General features: G+C 39.2%; 1 protein-coding gene across 1 annotated transcript; it reads right to left on the minus strand.

Moving 5' to 3' along the window:
• Positions 1-950: 950 nt before the first annotated feature.
• Positions 951-3582, minus strand: LOC149148454 (uncharacterized). Its single transcript, XM_089442184.1, has 3 exons — positions 3104-3582; positions 2869-3013; positions 951-1898 (listed from the first exon to the last, which is right to left on the minus strand). The coding sequence occupies exons 1-3, from the start codon at positions 3580-3582 to the stop codon at positions 951-953; spliced, it is 1572 nt and encodes a 523-aa protein (XP_089298310.1).
• Positions 3583-24179: the final 20597 nt, after the last annotated feature.

Genomic DNA, 24179 nt, shown 5'->3' on the forward strand with positions numbered 1-24179 from the left:
TTGTGAATTGCATCGCTGCTAATTGCATGTCGAAAACAGGTAGGCTTCTAAGATTAATAACGCCAATCGATGGAGGCCTTTGAAATCCTCTTTAACCTTGGTTGTCATTGTACCATCTCCTTTTGGCACATCTTCTGTGTATACTTCTTGCTTCAATGATGGAAATTGGAAACAATCCGAGAGATCATTATCCACTAATGTTTCTTTGTCATACTTTCCATACATATTTTCTACCACTGTAATTTTCTCGTCCAGTCGGTCGTCTAGGACTAAGATATTTCTTTTGTCATCTTTCTGTGCCTCTAGTAGACAACCGTTATCATAGGTTTAGAGTTTGTGCCTCTTTGCTGTTATTGGTTCCCAGAGCGAATTTGAAGTTCTTTTGTCACCCGCGTTTGAAATTTTGTAACTCCCTGCATCACCATGCAAATTAAGTAAACAAAAATTGACATGAATTTTCTGACTAGACTTGATAACTAATTAGTAGAACAACTTTCCCTATGTTGCTTAATCGTGTTATGTTGTCGTCTGTTGACTTGGATCTGACTGGTATGACGTAGCATGAGAAAGGACAAAGTGCACTACATGGTTAATAAAGTTTCCATAATGGTGGGAAATTGTTAGCTCATTTATTCCCCAATGGGCAAAGATTTTACAGAACTATGTCTGGCAGGTGTATTATTGCTTACTTATTACGGGAAAGACCTGTAGTACGGTGGAAAAGGCTCGTGGAACGTGTGACTATCCCCCCCCGACCACAAGTGGGTTATAGTGACATGATATGATTGTCGCAACTAGATTGACATGTGTTATTTATTTTTGGAAAAATGAAAAAGACATGGACTATAAAGTAATATTCTACTGAATCATGTGACTCACTATGCATTTGTTCTAGACAGACTATGTATTATTGACTAAAACCTACTTGCGGGCTCATTTCCGAGACCCCTTCACTTTGTTGGCGCAGCTGTGGATTTGTAGAAAGGCTTCAGGCGTGCGTCGTTCATCCATATGGGCAACATTATGCCGTCCAGTTGCGCTAGCTTCATCGCCCCAGAATATTTAATTTCTGCAACTATGAACGACCCCAACCAACATATTTGAAGTTTTCCTGGAAACTTTTGAAGCTTACTATCATAGAGTAAAGCATGATCCCCTATCTTGAAGGTTTTCTCTTTGATGTCTATGTCATGCCAAGCCTTTTGTCTCCTTTGTTCAACTGATTGGAGAAACTCCGCTAAAAACCTCGATTCGTCCAACTCCATCAGTTTCTCCATTCTCTCTTTGAAAGATGCATTATCTTTCATTTTGGTGGCATGAGAGATAAAAATGCTCGGGATAATGAATTCTGCTAGTACTACTGCTTCTCTACCATATACCAGTTGTAATGGTGTTTGCTTGTGTGTCCTTTTTACTATCATTCTGCAACCCCATAATGTTGCTAGTACCCATTCATCCCAATCGTCTTGGTTCGCTAATAAAATTTTTGTCAGACCCCTCTCAAGTATTTTATTAAAGGCTTCAACCATTCCATTGGCTTGCGGATGGTACGAGATAATTTTGTGATGCTGGGCCATGAAGTTCTTTAGGAGAGAAGTGACAATTTCATTAATGAAATGCATCCCTTGACCATCGTTTAAGCTTTTTGGACATCCAAATCTAGGTATAATGCACTCAAAGATGAATCTTGCTGCAGTATCGGCTATACAATCCTTGACTAGCACTACCTCTGCCCATCGAGTAAGGTACTCTGTACTGGTTATGATGTATCTGGCATGGGAATGATGTGTTAGTGGCATGATAGGGCTGATGAAATATTTTGCCCATTTCTCAAAGATTTGTGCCGTGTGAACTGGATTTGAGGGTAGTTCATCCCAATGTGATGGCTTCCCGACTCTCTGCAAACATCGCAACTATTTGCTTATTCTTTAGCATCCTTGTGGATGGTAGGCCACCAAAACCCAGCCTGCAGTATTTTCCTTGCGGTAGCTTTGCCCTCGACATGGCCTCCCACAACTCCAGCATGGCATTCCCATAACACTTCATGTCTTTCATGTTGAAGGAGATAGCGTCACAGAGCTTGATCGAGCCCCAAATTTTATAGGTGTCCTACAATTAATTGATAATCTGTCACTCTCACTATTAGGCGTCATTTCTGTGTCGACATGTATCCCTCCGGGAAGTATCCTGTTGTTAGTAACATAGAAATCTCCTATAAGTAGTCTGGAATGGATTCTATTCGGAATGAGACATCATATGGTAGTTGCTCGTCTAATGGTCCTTAATTTTCTCCTGATTCTAACCTTTATAGATGGTCTAACCCCACATTTAACCTTCCTGGTTTTATGACCACTTCGAAGGTGAACCCTTGGAACAATAGTAACCACCGACAGATCCTGCCTTCCAACACTGGCTTGTTTACCAGATATTTTAAAGCTGAGCGGTTCGTGAAGAACTTGAATGGTGCTCCCAAAATATAATGTCTAAAATTTTGTAGGAATTAAACCATTACTGGTGCTTCCCTCTCTTTTCTTGTGTAGTTCTTCTCCGCTATTGACAGTTTCCTACTGGTGAAGTAAATTGGGTGATCCATGTTTCTTTCTTCAGGTTGCACCATGACTGCTCCTAATGCTATTCCTGATGCATCAATGTGTACGTGAAACTACTTATCCAGTCTAGGTATACAATAATAGGCGCACTTACCAATTTTTCTTTTAATTTTTTCAATGCCGCTTAACATGCCTCCGTCCACCTGAAAGATTTTGTTTTCTTCAACAGTTTCTCAATAGGAGCTGTAATTGAGGCATAGTTTCGAATAAATCAACGATAATATCCTGTATGAACCAGTGATGATCATATTTGCTTTACATTATTTGGTGGCTCCATATTTACAATTGCCGCAACCTTTGCAGGATCTACATACACCCCATCTTTGCAAACAATATGGCCCAGCAATGTTCCAAATGTAACTGCAAAGATGCATTTCTTGAGATTTAAGGAGATTTGTAACTGCCTACACATTTCAAACATGACCCATAGTAGACTGGTGTGTTTCTTTAGCAAATTTTACACTTTCCAATCATCCATGTATACTTCTAAGAACCTGTGAATATAATCTCTAAAGGCATCTATGACAATTTGTGAGAAAACCGTTGGTGCGTCCTTTAGACCAAATGGCATTACATGATAGGCATATGACCCCCATTCTGTCATGAATGTTTTTTTCTTCTTATCTTCTTCTGCTATACGGACGTGATGATAACATGAAAATCCATCAGTGAAGGAATATGCTTCATTCCCCACAACATTGTCTAGAACTTCATCGCTAAATGGCGTTCGAAACGAATCATGTACACATGCATTGTTTAGGCTCCTGTAGTCTACACAGACCCTGATTTCGGTGGCATCTTTCTTATTCTGTATTACAATTGGGATAATCCATTCTGCTTTGTCCACTAGGAATATGAGTCCAGCTTCTAAGATTTTGTCATTCTCTTTCTTGACCTTCTCTTTCACTCTTGGGTTTTGCATGTATGGTCTGTGTTTCACTGGATGGACATCTAGTTTCAGTACGATCTTCATCTCTCTGATGTCCCCTTTAATACATTTTAATTTAGCCACAAAGTCTGGAAATAAGTCTTCGTATTCATGCAACAGATAAAAAATATCCCTAATTCTCTGCTCATCCCATTAATCTTTGACGGATTCCGTCTTAGGTTTATTCTTTGAGCCAATGTTATGCTTCCGCAATTTCATTGAGAGCAAGTGTGTGGCGTCACTTGAAGGGATTTCTTGAATATTCTGTTCACCTTCCATTTCTTGAAATGTCAGGTGTCTAAGTCCTTCTAGATCATCCTCCTATGTATTTGCATTTACTTTGCCATAAGACATATATTTTGGATACCCTGCTTCATAGAAATACTATAGGAATTTCTCATCAACGCAACCTTGCCAAAGCTGTCCTGGAGTAAATAGGATCCTTTTAATGGCATACAAGGTTTTAGTCATGCGTCAATCGCTATCTTTGAATGAGAAACTACTGCTGAATTGGTTAGCCATGATATCCCAGTCTGTTGTTTGTCTACGAATTTCCTCCTGTATATACCATGCTTGTGGAATCGTTCCTAAGGTATATATGAATAAATGCGCCCGGAGTTCCTTCGGTAGTTTCTCTTTTTCCAATTTCTCTATACAGTCCTGTAAATGTTTTCTGGGATCTAATTTTCCTCTATACTTCACCTTGTCATGTGGTCAGTCTCCTTCTTGTCTAAACCTCTCTCTCATGACTCGCTTTATATTCCCCCATTCATGCAAAGTGTTGCGATGCGCTTTCCACCTCCTTTCCAGGGTGGCATGTAACGAAATATCTAATAGGCAGACTTTGTGATCTTCTCTTATGTTTCTATCCACTTTATTCAAAAAAGTGTCTATCGATTAAATGTCATGGAAGGTAGGATAATTGCTTAACTTTGCTCCAATCCAGTTTATTCTGCATATCTTAGCACAACGTCTGATATCAATCTCGTATCCTCCTTTTTGTCATGCATCCCACGTGGCTTCTCAACTAGCTTCTAAACTTTGTATGCTCCTCCAACTGATCGATCCTTCTACTATGGGATTTATGTAATCTTCTCTTCTTCCTACCATTAGCCTGTACAACTAATCTAGAATTCCTGACTCGTCTCGATCATCCACAGGTTCGGTGAACCTTGGTCCTTGATATGGATCTAGCGGTTGTATTACCCGCATCCCTTCTACTTCAAATATCATCAAATCTTTCTTCAGGTCAATAATAGCATATTTCTCGTATGTCCAATCGATACGAAGAAGTGCCGGGTATGGGTCCTTATCACCAATTATATCTATTATTTCAAATTTAGTATAAGTTTTTACCCCTGCTACGTCCACTTCTACATCTTCCAACCTTCCAATGGGAAAGATGCAATACTGATTTGCCATCCGTAGTTGTATTTGTGAATATTTAAGTTACAAATTCCCCAACACTTCCCATGTCTTTTTGGGGTGAATATTTACATTTGACCCCGGATCTAACATGGTATCCTTAATTTGGAATCCTGTGACTTGAGCATCAATCCAGAATTCTCTATCGGTTCTCTTCTTGTTCCGTCATACCCTTCTCGAATGTCTTTCCGGTAGGTTTGCCAATATGGTTTCCCCCCTTTCTTCGTCCTCTAGCAGTACTTCTTTTAGACTCCTGTGTAACTCCTTTAACATTTGTTCATTATCAAAAATCTACAAAAATAACCTAAACCATTCTTCGATTGGTCGAATGTTACCTAATATGTGTGAGTCATGTTTCTTGTCTTCTTTTATCTCTGCTAACACATCAAATAACTTGGTCTCTTCCTGATAGTATTATTTTTATCGGGTGGGATTGTGTCACCGCTTTGGTGATGCTACCTGAACAATTGACGATTTTTCTACCATACCCCGATCATCCCCTATCTTCTTACCCCCTCTGGTAGCTATATTTATATTAGTTATTGGAAGTGTCTCAGTGATTTGTGGTTTTGCATTGATCAAATTAGCCCCCCTCTGTCTGGTTCATTCTTCCCATTTTGCAATCAGCTTCTGACTATCCTCGGTGGCATGCGCATTGACCTTGCATTGTGAGCATCGAGGAATTCTTGGGAGTGGACAGTATTTGGCAACATGTCCTTCCTGATCACAATTTTAACACCTTACAGGTCCTATTGCCCCTATTCTTCCTCCTCTCATAGCTCCTCCTCGTCCCCCATAACCAGATTCATTGATTTTGAAGGTGGAACTATCTAGCCGCTCTGCTAAGGCATCTAATGCTTGACATTTGTTAGTGTTGTGCATTGTGGATGTGAAAAATTCAAAGTAACTATTGTTAGGTACATTGGAATACTTTTTTAGTATTCGGCATACTCACAACAAATGACCATAGTTCCTACAAACTTCACCGTAGTCTTGTGTGTTTCAGCCTGGGAAAGCTCCTTGCAATCCCACTACTACAACTCCTGCTGTTGGCCGGGCCCTTGATGATCATGTAGTTCCCCTTGAACTATTTGTGCCTCTCATCCTTGGGCATTCAATGGCTACATGGCCTTCCACCAGGTAGTGAGTACACCATACATTAGGTCTTACTGGTCGAATTGGCTGTAGGTCCTTTAATTTCTCTATTAGGCTGGCGATTTGATTTTGGAGGCCCATGATCGATGGGTCTTGTGATCCCACCCCTCCTCAATACTCATGTTGGTATCCTGCCATGGCTTCTATGCACGAAACTTGTTCTAAGGCATCTTGGAGAGTTCCAATCTTTTGTTGTGTTAATGGTGTCCTTGTAAGGGGTAGGAGCACTTTAATGAACCAATTCCTCTGATGATTGGGATCTATGGTATAACTTAGCTTTCTAATAGCATCTTTAAATCTCAGCATCAATTCCGAAGAAGTATCTCCTTCTTTTTTCTTGATCTCCCATAGTTCAGATAGTCCCTGCTGATCTGTTTGTGGCACCTTGAATTATTGAATGAAGCCTCTCTTAATATCATCCACTGAAGGATTTTGGTTTTGTTCTGCCCATCTGATAAAGCATCTTAAAGCTCTTTCTCTTAATGTGGTCTAGAACTCAATCGAATTTACATCATCTGGTGTTTGGCGTCCTCGCCATATAGCTTCACACAGATACCAATGTTGTTCTACGTCTTCATTCCCTCTACTATTAAACTCAGGAAATCTGGTAAAAGACCTTGCCATGTTGATTTGGGTGTGTGCTAAGAGAAAAAATCCTTGGTTTCTGGGTTGTTGAGATCCTTGTAACCCCAGATTACTAACACATTTTTTAGATGTATTAAAACTCACTATTTTTCATGCACACTGTGTACTCGTATTACTTTAATCAACTTGGAAACAATTTTGTCAGGGTTTTTGTAGAGCACCAAGGGAAGGTCGGGGTGAACACTACTTGAGCTTTGGGGATTCTGCTAATGAACTCTAGCTGATGTATCATCTTCAACGAACAATCTTCTCATCACATCACACATCTCACCTTCTGTATCCTCTTTGTAGTTTCTGCGAGTGCTTCCTTTCGGCATCTTACCTGCAATCTGTAAGGGAGAGTCCCTGTCATTCTCCTGGATTGTATCGGTCCTGTTAGCTCTGCTACATAATTTGCTTTTTTTCAGGTCAAAGACACTGTGACCGTGTGTTTTTTGCAAAAAGGGAGCTTGCAGCAGTTCATTTGATCCTTCCCCCTTCATTTGCTTTAGGCCCTTATAACTCCCGCTACCCCTGTTTTCCTCCGTTTTCCTCTAAATTTCTTCATAAACCCCTGAAATCCATTGGAGCCCCATTTCAGTTTAGCCCCGGGTGCTAAAGGTTTTAAAGCACATATAACTGCGTGCCTTGCAAAAAGCCCTACCTCGCAGGATCTTTTCTCCCATCACATCATTCAACAAACGTGTGCATTGATCCACTGCCATCCGATCCTCCACCTCGGGATCCAACGATAGATGCTGCTCTCGCCCACATAATCCACACGCACGATAGCCTGCAGGGAAGTGGTTTCCCGCCGGACCTACCAGCCACGCGTAATAAATGTATTGGATCACGCCCCCACTATAAGTTTACCACCTTTTCCCATGAGCAGTGTGGGGAAACCGCTTATTGCCATCCTGTTCGACCCCTGCTCGTTAACGCTCGTGCAGTGACCACTCCCAATAGCTATCAGATCTGCCTGACTGCGATTCGACGACCCACATCTGTCTCCGCCCATTTTCCCCAATAGCTCCCTCCGATCCAATCTCTGCCGTCCATCTGCCAGATCTAATGGATTACATTAAATTTCACCTCCGTTTCCTCCCGACGCCACCTGCCAAGAGATCTCAGCCGTCCATCTGAGCCATCCAACGACTAGCATTCATCCAGGCCCTCCTTCATTTTCCATGTGGTTTTCGTGTTTTTGGCATATCCTGTGCACGCGAACGAGGAAGGAAGCCATGATTTGGTACTCTACGCATTGAATCCTTAGCAACCACATTTAAAGAGCAGCATGGCCGAGAAAGAAAGGACGATCCTCAAGCAGTTCAATGCCTACAGCAGTTATTGAAATTTATTTAAACAATACTCCACCTATTCAGGAAGGACAACAAAGTACTAGTGAATGTCAAATTGATTTATTAAAACACACAGTTTGCAGCAGAGACCCATATTAGATTGTAAATGTGGTTGGTGGTCAATTATGACCCCTCCACACATAGAATACCAGAGCAATTTTGTAAACAAACTCCATATATACCAAGAAAGAAGATGTAATCAGGGTTGATGAACGTTATTTTTGATGTAAAGTTCAACTTCTGGAGACTGTAACTACTGTGATACTTGTAGCGTTTGGTCTTCATTTTCAGCTAATGCAAGCTTCTTTTGCTATTAATTGCTCACTTTCCACTTCTTATTTGTTCCAGGCTATGTCTGTTATGCATTTTTTCATGTACTCTTGATGTTTAGCATTAGAGGGGCTGTCATCCCACCTCTGTGTTAGAATATAGTAAGTATTATTGAATGTGTATGCAGGTTTCTGTTGTTTTAATGCCAGAGAGCTGTCATCCTGTCTGTGCATTAGGAAATAGATTTGCAGACCTCTTTATTGGTTTCAGCTTGCCATCATAGGATCTTGTGCATCAGTTGGTGTGATCAGTATTCTCCATGTTCACCTATTCCTAAAACTGTGAGTAATTGGTGGTCTAAAGCCTTGTAGTCTGGGGGTGTTCACCCATGTATGGGGTTAAGCATAGTAGAAGTGGTTATCTGGCTTGAATATGCATCATTCCTTCCATTCATCCACCATTTTTCCAACATTTTTGTTGAGTTTGTAATGTTCCCGAGCATCTCTGGTATACAACCTAGGAGAGTTTCTTGGGGTGATAACATAAATTGGCACCGTTTCCGGGGAAAGGAGTTTTGAAGCTTAGCTTCCCTAGGAGAACGACATAGTTCCAGATTTTGATGATAGAGAAGGTTTGGGCACATTTCTGGTTGTAATCATCTATCTGGCGACTGTTGAGCCTCAAACTTGCACCTTCCTATACACCCTCTCAGCCTTCTTTTTCCATTTATTTCATCCACCCAGCTGTTAAATCATTGCATTGCAGTTTAAAAAGAGCTTTTTACATGGTTTTCTGACTATGCTTATGACTGTTGTTTGGTTTAGTTTTTGTTCATGCAGCTGCGGAAACTTCTCAGTTTCCACAACCAGCACAGGTTTCCGCAACCATTTTGTTAAAAGTTGTGCTACAGGTGTCCTATGAAGAAACGAGCTACATGGGCAAGCTACAGGTGACGGATACATGGAACATGTCCCTTCAAATCAGCCAAATCATCCATGGAAGGTCACGGTCAACGAGGGTCAAAGGCAAAGCCAACCAAGGAGTTCAGTGGTGGCACGTCTTTGTTTTGGGCACGTGAACGTTTATGTGGCACAGTCCTCAGCCCACTAAGACACCGGCACACCTGGAGATCATCACCGTAACCTGAATCCAACAGCTACCACTCTGAAGATTTCATAGACATGATGACAGTTACGCTAGATCTCGGCTGAAGGGATCTACGTGTCTTTGGCAACACAGTTAATAGCGTAGGATTCAGTTAGTTAGTTCAACACTTTTTCATTATAAATAACGCGTTGATGAACGCTGTGAAAAAGCTTTTGGATATGTAATTTTCCGAACTGTTGTTGTTATCACCCCACTGTTTTATATATGTTGCTGATTTAATACATGAGAAGACTTTTCTGAGTTCATTCATGTGACTACTCGTTGACTGGCTGAAGTGGCAGAGGGCCCCTGCGCGCTGAAGCCTTGTAAAGTTTTCATTTGGTTTTATCATGTTCTGCTTTCATAATCTTTAGCTTGTACATAACACGCTGTTTTTATGCTTCTTAATTCATTGCTATTTATACTTTCACTTCTGCTTTCTTGTAGCCGTCAGCTGATCAATGTTTTTTTGCAGGTTTTCTTAGGCAGCCCGGGAAAATTTTCATCTTTTTGATAACTATTGACATATGAGATCATCTTGTCCTTCCTGCTAACTTTCATTTTCTGAAGTTTAATTCTAGCACTGTCTTTTTCAAGTTGTGATTTGCTTATTTGTTTTTTCTGTTATTTAGATATCATACTACTCATCAATTTATGGTTTCTTTCTATAGTCAAGTGACTCTATTAGTAAGAAATCAAAATATTACTTATTGTAGTGTGATTTAGTTATCATATTGCTTAAACTTATTCATGATTGCTTCCCACAAGGTAGATTGAGCTGAAGGGTAAAGGATCAGGAGAGTTGAAGTAGTGTGACTAGTTTCTTTTATGCAATTTAATTTCTTGCCATTTAGTTATCATATTGCTTAAACTTATTCATGATTGCTTCCCACAAGGTAGATTGAGCTGAAGGGTAAAGGATCAGGAGAGTTGAAGTAGTGTGACTAGTTTCTTTTATGCAATTTAATTTCTTGCCATTTAGATATCATATTGCTTGACTTGTTCATGATTGCTTCCCACAAGGTAGATTGAGCTGAAGGGTAAATGATCAGAAGAGTTGAAGTAGTGTGACTAGTTTCTTTTATGCAATTTAATTTCTTGCCATTTAGATATCATATTGCTTGACTTGTTCATGATTGCTTCCCACAAGGTAGATTGAGCTGAAGGGTAAAGGATCAAAAGAGTTAAAGTAGTGTGAATTAGTTGCTTTAAGTTCAATTTTTACTTTCTTTTCATTCAATAGCAACGATACTGGGCCATTGTCATTAGTTCACTGTTTTTCTTAAGAATTGATTTCATTACAGTTGTTTTAAAGCTTTCTTTCTGAGAACTTTTAAGTTTGAGAAAAATCACTGTAGAAATCACCATCACCATTATCATCCATACTTCATTTTCATTTTCACCATCACACATTAGGGAAAGATAAATCCAAAAACAAACTAAAAACTCAAAAACGACAAAAGATTAAGGAAATGGTTATCTAGTACATATAGTACACTTCATTTCGTCAGCTTACGAATCCCGGATTGACATTTTAAATAGCAATTTAGAACACACTAAATTGACCAAACATTTTGGCGCCGTTGCCGGGGAAGTGAAACTAGGTAGCCAGTTTCTTAAAAAAAAAACAAGAAAATTTCAAGGAAGGAAAATTGATAACCTCTCAAAGTATGCTCTCCTCTTGCACTTAGTGTGATCTGGAGGATCAGAAAAGAGAAAGTTATTGGTTTAATAGTTCTTGAGTATGCTCTCCTCTTGCACTTAGTGTGATCTGGAGGATCAGAAAAGAGAAAGTTATTGGTTTAATAGTTCTTGAGTATGCTCTCTTCTTGCACCTAGAGTGACCTGGAAGATCAGAAAGAGAATTATTAACCCGACTTGAAGAAAAATAAAAAATGACATGCATAGAGCAAGAGATTCTAGGGGAAGGTTTTTAGCTAGAGCCAAGAGTTCGATTTTTACAACTCCATCTAATTCAAGGAATAGACAAGAGACACCTCCATCATCTCCAACCTACACTCCTAGCCCTAGGATTCCTGGAATTCAAGAGGCAGTAGTTGACTCTCCCACACCATCCATCGAATCTGAATTAGGAAGAGATCCTTTCCTTCCTTCTACAGGGAGACAAATTGTAATTGAAGAAGTAGAATCATCTGAGGAAGAAGAGGGAGAAATTCCTCCTCATTCACCCTTAGTAGAGGAACCAGAGGACTCTGAATTCTCCAGGGAAACTACCATGACAGAAGAAGGAGCAAATGGATTTGGTAGAGGTAGAGGTAGAGGAGGAGGAGGAGGAAATAATGGAGGAGGTAGAGGTAACATTGGGGGAAATAGGGATGGAGCTAACTCATTCGGATTTCCTATAGTCGATGAGGACTCTCGAGCCACAATGAAGAACATCTCACCATCTGTCCTCCCAAACTTTCATGGGTTAAGAAATGAGGATCCTGAAACATTTCTATTTGAGTTTGAGGTCGTGTGTCGAACTTATGATTATCTGGAAGACTCTCAAAAACTCAAACTGTTTCCTTCAACATTGAAAGGATCAGCTTTGAAATGGTTCATGGTATTACTCACTCAATCCATTAGGACTTGGAATGATATGAAACAAACATTTTTGGATAGGTACTTGGACTATTGTATGCCCACCAATCACAAGGATGAGGTATTCAAAATGGTACAAAAAGAATATGAAAACTTGGAAGATTTACTTGAAAGATTCCAATATAATCTGAAAAGAGAAAAAATGAGTAACTTAGGTGAGGAGACCTTGAAAGCCCTTCTATTAAAAGCCATTAGAGATGAATGGATAGATATTTTGAACATGATGGGGAAAGGAGACATATCTCAACTTCCACTTCATGATATAGCAGAGCTATGTGTCCATCTCTGAAGGGGGAAATCTAAAACTCAAAAAGGGCCTAGAGATCCTTCTCTCATCAGAGCAAACAAATCTGCAACTGGATCAGTAAGTAGGGCTGAGATTGGCAACATGCTTGATGAGTTCAAAACTGATATCTTAGGGAGTCTTAGTGAGCAACTAGACACTCTTAAGATACACAACAAGCAGAAAGCAGAAGCTGAAGCTTTGGCCATCTTTTGCCCAAAATGTAGAAAGAAACATGCTCTAAGGGAATGTCCCTTGGATGCAAAAGTTGTAGAAACATGTGTAATTTGTTCAGAGAATCATGAGACCAAGGATTGTCCTTCAATTCCTGGGCTCAAAGCTGTCTTTCAAGAAGATCCAAATACAATTGAGTCTCTCTGTTTTGTTGCAAGGAGACCTTGGCAGGGGCAACAAAATCAAGGGTTTAACAACTCTATGAATTTTCAACCCCCACCAAATTGGAATCCTTGGCAACAACCTTGGTCCCAACCTCAAAATCCTTTTCAATCATGGGTACAAGGTATGCAAAATCCTTATGGGAGATTTGCTCAATTTTATCAATATCCTCCATCTTTTCAAAATCAACAAGCTCCATAACTTCCAAATCAAAACCCACAACTATCATTGCCATTTCCACAACAACAACAACCTTCTCAACAGAATCCAAATTCTCAACTCTTGCTCCCGTTCCAACAGAAGTCAAACCAACTTCCTTCTCAGCCATTGCCAAACCCCAATAATAAAAACCCTCAAAATTCTTACATGATGGAAGGTCAACAATTTCCTACCTATATGATTGTTCCTCTCAATGATGTACAACTCAGATCAAGTAGAGTCTTAGATAAGCCTTCTATAGATGCTCAAAATCAAAGCATTTCTGAGGAAGAATCTCTTGAAGCCAATAAGGGTTCTGAAGCATCTCTTCAAAACCCAAACACTCAGAAAGAAAAAGAAAAAGAACTAACCCCCACAACTCCTATAGTTGAGAAACCTGCATCTTCATCCACACCTCCTTTTCTTGAAAGATTACAAATTGACAAAGGGGTGGAAAAACAAATCTTGTTGCCTGACTATGATTTTCTAGATGAATTGAAGAATGTCTGTATCAAGATTCCCTTGTTACAAGCCATTAAGGAGATTCCTATTCTAGCAAAAACAATAAAGGAGTTGAGTCTTAAAAGACCAGAAAGGAAACCAAGAGATACAAGAAAAATCCACCTGGTAGGAAAAATTGCAGATATCATGATGGGAAAAATTACTATGCAGAAGTATGTAGATCCCGGTAGTCCAATTGTCAAAACACATATCATTGGGGTAGAAATTCCAAATACTTTGATTGATTTGGTGGCTGCTATCAACATTATGAGTAGACAGACTATGGAACAGCTGAAACTTCCTAACCTTCTCTTTACACCTACTTTATTGCAACTTGCAGATCGATCAATTATTAAACCAGATGGTGTATTAGATGACATTTCAGTCTCCTTAGACTCTTGGGAATATCCAGTAGATTTCATGATTTTAACTCCCAAGAGTAATTTAGGAGGACATCCTCTCATCTTAGGAAGACCTTGGCTAGCCACAACTGATGCTTTTATTAGTTGTAGGTCTGGGGATATGTATATTTCTGATGGTAATTTGACAAAGAAATTCAATCTGTATCCTCCAGCAAAAGCAATTACAGAAATAGGAGATAATGAGTGGATTGATGATGAAGATACTATACAGCCTGTCTTTATCGTTTACGAATTTAGTGAAGATAGTCAAATTCTGAACACATTAGAAAACTTTGAAACATCTTCAGAATATGACCACACACAATTTCAGTTAGATTCTGACATTGAGTATCTATCATCTAGACAAATGTCTCTTTTCTCTATGGAAGAGTTTGGTAGTTCTGCCATTGAGATCTTTCCAGGTAAAACATTGAATATCAACAAAAACTTGGAAAGATCACAACAGGAAGAGCTAACCAAAATCTTGCAAAAACATTCTACTGCATTTGCATGGGAGTATACTGATATGAAAGATATTGACCCTAAAACTTGCATTCACCACATCTACATTGAGGAAAACAGTAGACCAATCAGACAACCTCAGAGAAGGATGAATCCAAACCTTAGGGAGATAGTGAAAGAAGAGCTCCAAAAGTTACTTAATGTGAACTTCATTTATCCAATTTCAGATAGCCGATGGGTTTCTCCTTTGGTTATAGTACCTAAAAAGAATGGTAAATGGCGGGTTTGCATTGATTACAGGGAATTGAACAAAGCAACCTTGAAGGATCACTTTCCTTTACCCTTTATTGATCAGGTATTAGATACTTTAGCAGGCAAAAAGTATTTCTCATTTTTGGATGGTTTTAGTGGTTACAATCAGATTCAGGTAGCACCTGAAGATCAGGACAAGACCACATTTACCTGTCCATGTGGAACTTTTGCTTACCGAGTACTTCCTTTTGGATTATGTAATGCACCCACAACATTTCAAAGGGCAGTACTAGGAATCTTTTTTGATCTAATCCATGATTGTGTAGAGGTTTATATGGATGATTTTACAGTTTATGGTAATACATTTGAAGAGGCATTAGAAAATTTGGAAAAAGTCCTTATAAGATGTAAAGAAACAAACCTATCATTAAGTCATGAAAAATGCTTTATGATGTTTACTGAAGGGATTGTTTTAGGACATCATATTTCAGGAGAGGGGATTAAAGTTGATAGATCAAAAGTTGAGGTCATCTCCAAGTTGCCTATTCCAAATTATCAAAAAGATGTTAGAAGTTTTCTTGGATTTACTGGATATTATAGAAGATTTATTGAAAACTTCACCAAAATAGCATCTCCACTCTTCAAATTACTTACAAAAGACTGTGAATTCAAATGGGATCCTGATTGTCAATCTGCATTTGAAACTTTGAAAACAAGAATATCTGAAGCACCCATTTTGAGAGGGCCAAATTGGAAACTTCCTTTCCATATTTCTACAGATGCTTCAGATACAGCTCTAGGAGATGTGTTGGGTCAAAAGGATTTAGTTCCTTATGCCATTTACTACACCAGTAAAAATTTGACTCCCACTGAGTTAAACTATACTGTGACTGAGAAAGAGTTCTTAGCTGTTGTTCATGCAATCAACAAGTTTAGACATTATATAACCGGCTATGAAACTTTTGTCCATACTGATCATTCTGCAATTAGATATCTCATGAAAAAACCTGTTACTAATGGAAGAGTTACAAGATGGCTTTTACTTTTACAAGAATTCAATATTACTGTGTTGGATAGACCAGGGAAACAAAATACAGTAGCTGATTTCTTGTCTAGAATCCAGAATACTAACGAAGATTCTCCTGTAGAGGATAAGTTTCCAGATGAATACTTGTTTGCAGTAACTACTAAGACTCCTTGGTATGCAGATATTGCTAACTATTTGGTTACAGGGAAGCTACCTCCACATTTATTTCCTAATGAGAAAAGAAGAATCATTCAGGAGAGTTCAAGTTATTCATGGATTTCTAATGAATTGTTTAAAACAGGGCTAGATTGTGTGATCAGAAGATGTGTTTGGGAAGATGAAATGCCTGACATCCTGGCATGTCATGATGAACCATGCGGTGGACACTTTGCTAACAAGAGGACGGCCTATAAAATCCTTTCTTTAGGATATTATTGGCCTTCTCTCTTCAAAGATGCAAAACAATATGTCAGAAGGTGTGACAGCTGCCAGACAGTTGGGAGACCGACTCTTTCAAATGAAATGCCATTACAGCCACAGGTACTCATCGAACCCTTTGAAAAATGGGCTTTAGATTTCATTGGACCAATTAATCCACCATCTAAACAAAAGAAGTATATATTGGTTTGCATTGATTATGTCACTAAATGGGTAGAAGCCAAGGCATTGCCTTCTGCCACTGAAAATTCAGTTGTTCAATTTCTTTTTGAGGATATTTTTACTCGTTTTGGTGTCCCAAGAGAAATTGTGACAGATCAGGGAAGTCAATTTACATCTAATTTGATGGAGAAGCTGATGGAAGAATACAAAATCAAGCACAGAAAATCTACTCCTTACCATCCGCAAGAAAATGGCCAAGTGGAATCTACAAATAAAGTTCTTGAGAGTATCATCACCAAAACTGTTCATCTACATAGAAGAGATTGGGCAGAAAGGCTTCCTGAAGCCTTATGGGCCTACAGAACTACATGGAGGAACACAACAGGACATTCTCCCTATGAACTTGTTTATGGGAAAGAAGTCCTGCTCCCCATTGAGTTTCAAGTCAAGACTTTCAAGATGGCAGTTCAATTGGGGATGAATCTATCAGAAGCCCAAAAGCACAGAATGGAGCGGATGAATGAGCTAGATGAGATCATACAAGATGCAATTTTAAGGACTGATCTAGTTCAACATCAAAGAGCTAAGTGGCATGACAGATACATCAAAGAGAGAAAGTTTGAAGAGGGAGATTGGGCTTTACTGTTTGATTCCAAGTTTAAATACTTCAAAGGGAAGTTTCAGACTCATTGGCTGGGGCCATATGAGATTGATAAAGTCTTTAACAATGGAGCGGTAAGAATCAAGACCATTGATGAATTTCAGACTCCTCTTATTGTGAATGGCCACCGATTGAAAATTTATCATAAGCCACATTCAAAAGAGGAGTTTGTCAAAATGTTCCAAGAGAATTCTGCAATCAGGCTGGTGGAGAAGAATCCTTCTCCTTCCCCACCAGCCTAATCTTTGTTTCTTTCAGTTTTTGAAAAAAAAAAAAAAAATTGTGTATAAGCCTGAAAACCAATCATAGATTGGCGGTCTTATACAGAAAATGTAGAGTGAAAATCAGGGACACCTGACACTATATTTTCCAAAAAAAAAAAAAAAAAATCTCCTCCCCTTCTCTTTCCATCTTCACTTCATCTCACTTACCATTTCACTTCACCTCCATCTCATTCCCATTTCCATTTCACTTCACTCCACCTCACTTTCATTTCACTCCACTCATTCCATTTCACTCCATCAATAAAAGTCCCCTTCAGGACTATTTTCATTCAGTTGGTTTTCCTCTAACTATCTTTGTGCAGTTAAGGGGGTGTTGTCTCAATTTCCGCAGCTGGAGACCGTTTCCGCAGCCAGAAACAGTTTCTGCAGCCAGCATCACTCTGTTTTCAAAATTTACAGTCAACTGTTAGTGCCATAATCATGAAATGCAGGTGTAATTGAGCTAAAGACATGGGGCATCTCCAAGATAACAAAGAAGAGAAATAGGTTAGAAGCCTTGAGCAAGAAATGACAAAGTTACAAGGTATGATCAAAAATATTTATCAAATAACAATTCAAGTCATAATTACACATAGTCATTAAACCATAACAAGTTCTACTATGAGCGATGATTTGATACGATAGCTCCACTACCACTCCTATTCCACGATATCACTCCACACACCTCGCATTCATTGCCCTAACGGTCTCATTATTATCTCGAGTTTAAACTCAAGACTGACTGCACTTCCATTTATTACCCGTACTCTTGAGACGTGACCTATTGTGTTACGGCTCTTCTTAGCCGTAATTTCCACAGCCGTCTGTTGAGACGTGTAAAATTTCATACGCAGTCATCTGATTCGAAAGAGTCCCGCCGTTACTCCACTCGCTTATTACTCCACTTACACTCCACTTATACCATACTCCTCGCATGCATCCGCATTTCATTTCATGAACTCGTTTACTGTTGCTCACCCACTGTTCCTCCGGTAATTCGGGTATTTCCATTCACTGTTCTCCATTTCCGACTGCAGTCACTACAGTCATCCTAAACCCCGTTGTAGTCACTACAGTTTCTCCTAAACCCTGTAACAAAGCTATTTTTTCCCTTAACCCTCACACGCAGAAGAAATCTCAGTTGGAATCTAAAACAAAGGATGGGAAAATTACTGAGAGCTGAGCTGGAAAGACCAAAATACTTGGAGGGTTATCCTCAAACTAAGGAATTGCTGAAGAAAGTCAGATGGCTACGATTCATCCAAAAGTCTAAAGGCCATAACAAGGAGGTGGCCAAAGCTTTTGTGAGGTCCTTTAATGGACAAACAGTGGAGATTGTAGACTTGAAATTCACAGTGACCGAGGCCACTATAGCAGCTGCCACGGGCCTACCTCAAGAAGGTGAAAGGTGGTTTAAAAATAGAAGTGTGGACGATCAAATATGGAGAACCATGCTACAAAACCAAGGTATGGATACCACCGTATTTACAAGAGGCATCCCTGTTCATGTACTAAAAGAGGAATGGTCTAGTCTACTGTTAGTCATCCAGAAATTTATCACGTGTGAAGGTCGTTTTGGCTCTATGTATATGTATCATGTTAGATTGATGATGAATTTCATAGACGGTCACACTCTTAATTTGCCTCATTTTCTGCTATTAAGTTTGAAAAAGATGAGTTTTACAGTTCAAAAACATGTAGGCAATATTGAACCTCATCTCTACCATCATGGGCTCATAAAAATTCTTATTGAGGACCAGTGAAAGAAAAATAAGGATACTTGGGAGCAATTTTTGACAAGAAAATACTTCCAAGAGCCGCCTGAGGCCTTTGGAAGCAGTCCACCAAAGATTCCAAAGAAAAGTAGGAGGAAACAAAAGAACATTACAGTCCAAGACTCCCCTACAATAGAAATTCAAGAAACAGTCCAAAAAGAAGAAGAAGATAGAGCTAAAAGTAAGAAACAGAGAAAAGAAAAAGGCAAAAGAATCATCCAAGAAGTTTATCCATCCCCTGAGCAATCCATAGAAGAGGATTATCAACCTCTGTCAGAAAGATTAATAGATCTTCAAGCTACTGCCATAGTCAAGGAAAAGGAAAAAGGAAAACAGAGTGCACAAGAGAAGAGTACTAGTTCATACTTAAGAAGGAGCACTAGGCTAAAAGGGAAGGGGAACAAAACCAAAGAAAAACAGTCTCACTTTATTGATTTAGGTGAAGAGACACTTGAGAAATCTCCAGCTCAGCCAAGCACTGAATCAAATCCTCCACGTGAGGAAAGCCCTTTCCGGCCGGAAAGAGAGAGCAGTCTTCCTCCTCCACCAGATTTTGAGCCTAGTCCGAGAAAGACACCTGAGGTAGATCCTAATCAGCAAGAGGCATACAATTACCTGGAATCCTTAGAACAATCAGCTGCAGGACCAAGTACCTCTCTGCCACTTGATGCACAAGTTCAGTCTTTGAAACAGGAAGTATTTGAGTTAGAAGTCCTAAATAGGCATATCAAACAGGAAAATGAAGCACTCAAAGAGCAGAGTAAGGTAGACAAGATTGTCCATGATAACACTATGCTTCATTTAGGACTGTGGCAAAAGAAAAATATAAAACTGAAGAAGAAGTGCAAAAAGTTAAGCAGAGCATTGATTAACCTCAAGTTCAAATGTCTAGTCAGGAAACCAAGGATGATGATGTTAGCATCAAAGAAGAAGAAAAGATGGCTAGATGTCCTTGCAGAAGCCTCAGAACATGTGGATTAGAGGGAAATAACTCAATTTTGGTTGCATGAGGACATGAAACACCTTCACAGTGGGGGTATGTTGAGCCTCAAACCTGCACCTTCCTATACACCCTCTCAGCCTTCTTTTTCCACTTATTTCATCCACCCAGCTGTTAAATCATTGCATTGTAGTTTAAAAAGAGCTTTTTACATGGTTTTCTAACTATGCTTATGACTATTGTTTGGTTTAGTTTTTGTTCATGCAGCTGCGGAAACTTCTCAGTTTCCGCAGCCAGCACAGGTTTCCGCAGCCAGCACAGGATTCCGCAGCTATTTTGTTAAAAGCTGTGCTACAGGTGTCCTATGAAGAAACGAGCTACATGGGCAAGCTACAGGTGACGGATACATGGAACGTGTCCCTTCAAATCAGCCAAATCATCCATGGAAGGTCACGGTCAACGAGGGTCAAAGGCAAAGCCAACCAAGGAGTTCAGCGGTGGCACGTCTCTGTTTTGGGCACGTGAACGTTTACGTGGCACAGTCCTCAGCCCACGAAGACACCGACACACCTGGAGATCATCACCGTAACCTGAATCCAACAACTACCACTCTGAAGATTTAATAGACATGATGACAGTTACGCTAGATCTGGGCTGAAGGGATCTACGTGTCTTTGGCAACACAGTTAATAGCGTAGGATTCAATTAGTTAGTTTAGCACTTTTCCACTATAAATAACGCGTTGATGAACGCTGTGAAAAAGATTTTGGATATGTAATTTTCCGAACTGTTGTTGTTATCACCCCACTGTTTTATATATGTTGCTGCTTTAATACATGAGAAGACTTTTTTGAGTTCATTCGTGTGACTACTCGTTGACTGGCTGAAGTGGCAGAGGGCCCCTGCGCGCTGAAGCCTTGTAAAGTTTTCATTTGATTTTATTATGTTCTGCTTTCATAATCTTTTGCTTGTACATAACACGCTGTTTTGATGCTTCTTAATTCACTGCTATTTATACTTTCACTTCTGCTTTCTTGTAGCTGTCAGCTGATCAATGTTTTTCTGCAAGTTTTCTTAGGCAGCCCGAGCACATTTTCATCTTTTTGATAACTATTGACATATGAGATCATCTTGTCCTTCCTGCTAACTTTCATTTTCTGAAGTTTAATTCCAACACTGTCTATTTCAAGTTGTGATTTGCTTATTTGTTTTTTCTGTTATTTAGATATCATACTACTCATCAATTTATGGTTTCTTTCTATAGTCAAGTGATCTATTAGTAAGAAATCAAAATATTACTTATTGTAGTGTGATTTAGTTATCATATTGCTTAAACTTATTCATGATTGCTTCCCACAAGGTAGATTGAGCTGAAGGGTAAAGGATCAGGAGAGTTGAAGTAGTGTGACTAGTTTCTTTTATGCAATTTAATTTCTTGCCATTTAGTTATCATATTGCTTAAACTTATTCATGATTTCTTCCCACAAGGTAGATTGAGCTGAAGGGTAAAGGATCATGAGAGTTGAAGTAGTGTCACTAGTTTCTTTTATGCAATTTAATTTCTTGCCATTTAGATATCATATTGCTTGACTTGTTCATGATTGCTTCCCACAAGGTAGATTGAGCTGAAGGGTAAAGGATAAGAAGAGTTGAAGTAGTGTGGCTAGTTTCTTTTATGCAATTTAATTTCTTGCCATTTAGATATCATATTGCTTGACTTGTTCATGATTGCTTCCCACAAGGTAGATTGAGCTGAAGGGTAAAGGATCAGAAGAGTTAAAGTAGTGTGTATTAGTTTCTTTGCTTTGAGTTGCTTTAAGTTCAATTTTTACTTTCTTTTCATTCAACAGCAAGGATACTGGGCCATTGCCATTAGTTCACTGTTTTTCTTAAGAATTGATTTCATTACAGTTGTTTTAAAGCTTTCTTTTTGAGCACTTTTAAGTTTGAGAAAAATCACTGTAGAAATCACCATCACCATTATCATCCATACTTCATTTTCATTTTCACCATCACACATTAGGGAAAGATAAATCCAAAAACAAACTAAAAACTCAAAAATGACAAAAGATTAAGGAAATGGTTATCTAGTACATATAGTACACTTCACTTCGTCAGCTTACGAATCCCGGATTGACATTTTAAATAGCAATTTAGAACACACTAAATTGACCAAACAACGACTCCACTGGAGGAAGACCAACCTTTGGTGACTCCACATTGAAGTTCTAGCTCAGTTTGTGAGACATACTTGAAGAAATCCTCAGAAATCACTAGTGCCTGACCTTGAGAGGACTGTCAAATTGAAGAAAGCATCACAAAAAGGGGCATCAGGATTAGGTAAGCCCAAGAAATCTTATTTGTCTTTGCATGAGGAGATTTTAGTTGAAAATACACAATTTGAAGACCTATAGCCTAGTGTTGTTAGTGAACGAACACCTGCAGAGATTAGTACAGCCCCTTGTGCAGTTAGTTCCCCTTTGAATCTCAGTTCAAAGAGAGTTTCCCATACAGTCCAAAACTTCCCTTTGTCTCTGTCATCCATTTCGTTTTTTCATACTGCTCAATCTGCAAGTGTCCTTCCACATATCCCAATCATGGCAGGCCAGCAAGTACCCACGAAAATAGAAAGAATTGTTGCCGCTAGATATGGACCTCTGGTTTTGCCTGTTCCTTTAAATCCCATGCCTGTGGGAGAATATCAAAAATATATGCCTAAGTTCATTGGCATAGATGGAGTGACAACAGAAGAACACCTTGAAGCTTTTTACAGTTATGCTAATAACTTAGATATAAGTGAAAATGATGTGTGGATGAGATTTTTTGTCCAAAGCCTTGATGGAGAGGCCAGAAAATGGTTTAGAGAGCTAGCTCCTAGATCTATTACTGATATCGAAGCCCTAGATGATGCATTTTTGAAGCAATGGGGAGATAAAAAGGACTTGCTATATTACCATACTGAGTTTGGTAATCTGAAGAGGGAAAATGGGGAATCATTGCTTGATCTCAATAAAAGATTCAATCGTATGTATAGTAAGATACTAGCTGAGGTAAAGCCTACCCCCACCTCTGCCAAACTCACTTATGCTAATGCTTTTGACCCTGATTTCTGCCTATTGTTGAGAGAAAGGAGATGTGCTACTATGGCAGACATACAGGATGTAACTATAGAAGTAGAGTCTAATATTATAGCTGTAGAAAAATTAAAAAGTCAAGATGACAGAAGGAGGCAGAGAGGTCAAGCTTCCACGTCCTTTGCATCATCTTCAGAGCCTAAATTGGAAAAAATGACTAAGATGATAGAGTCATTTCCTGCTGAAATATATAAGCTGAAGGTTGAGAAAAATTCAGGTAAAACAAGGCAACATAACAAATTTGCTCCAATAAATCCAAATCCATTCAGAAAAGCAAATGAGCAGTTACAAATAATTCAGATTGGTAAAGAACCAAATGAAGAACATAAAGTTAAAGCTCCTTTCCAAAATGTAGTCATGGAGGAGGAACAATTTGAAGATGAGGATGAAATTCACTGCATGGAAGATAAAGGTAGTTCTGCATTTTTAACATTGGTTGCTTATGAAGAATCATTGTTGCAGGAACAAGACAGTCAAGAATGGGATAGAGAAGTTGTTCTACAAACTGAGGAGCAGCGAAGATATAATCTGAGGTCCAATGCAAAAAATGTCAAAGAGAATCATGCCCAAAGAGCTGTTGTCCAAACAAAATCACAAAATATCAAGCAGAAAAGACCAGCCGCTGACCCAGTCATCCTCAAAGCACCAGTTCATGAGGTAAAAGGTTCTGATAAGTTATCTTCTTCTTTCATCTTTGAGTCAAAAGTTCAGAAATTGAAAATCTCTGTGCCCTTGATAGAGTTGGCGAAGAATGAAGCATTTAGAAAGCCTATCCTTGAAGCTCTTGAGCTGGAAACCACATGAACCTCCACTGACTCTACCAATTTGCAAGATGATAAGCCTGCCATTATGCTCAACCCTATGATTGGATCTGCTGATAATAATTCTCCATCTTTTTATGTTTCATTGGCCATTCATGACAAAATCCTCCACAACTGCCTGCTCGACACAGGGGAAAGCCACAATTTAATGCCTAAAGCTGTCATGGAAGAGTTAGGCCTTGATACCACCAGACCTTACCATGATTTATTCTCTTTTGATTCAAGGAAAGTGAAATTCTTAGGATTAATCAAATACCTAGCCATTACCTTAACTCAGCTGCCCATGAAGAGTATGATGATGGATATTGTGGTAGCAGACGTGCCTCCCAAATTTGGCATGCTGCTA

Source organism: Pinus tabuliformis, chromosome 9 (genome assembly GCF_031772625.1).
Source record: "Pinus tabuliformis cultivar Carrire ecotype Pingquan chromosome 9, CPIR1, whole genome shotgun sequence".
NCBI classification, from domain to species: Eukaryota; Viridiplantae; Streptophyta; class Pinopsida; order Pinales; family Pinaceae; genus Pinus; species Pinus tabuliformis.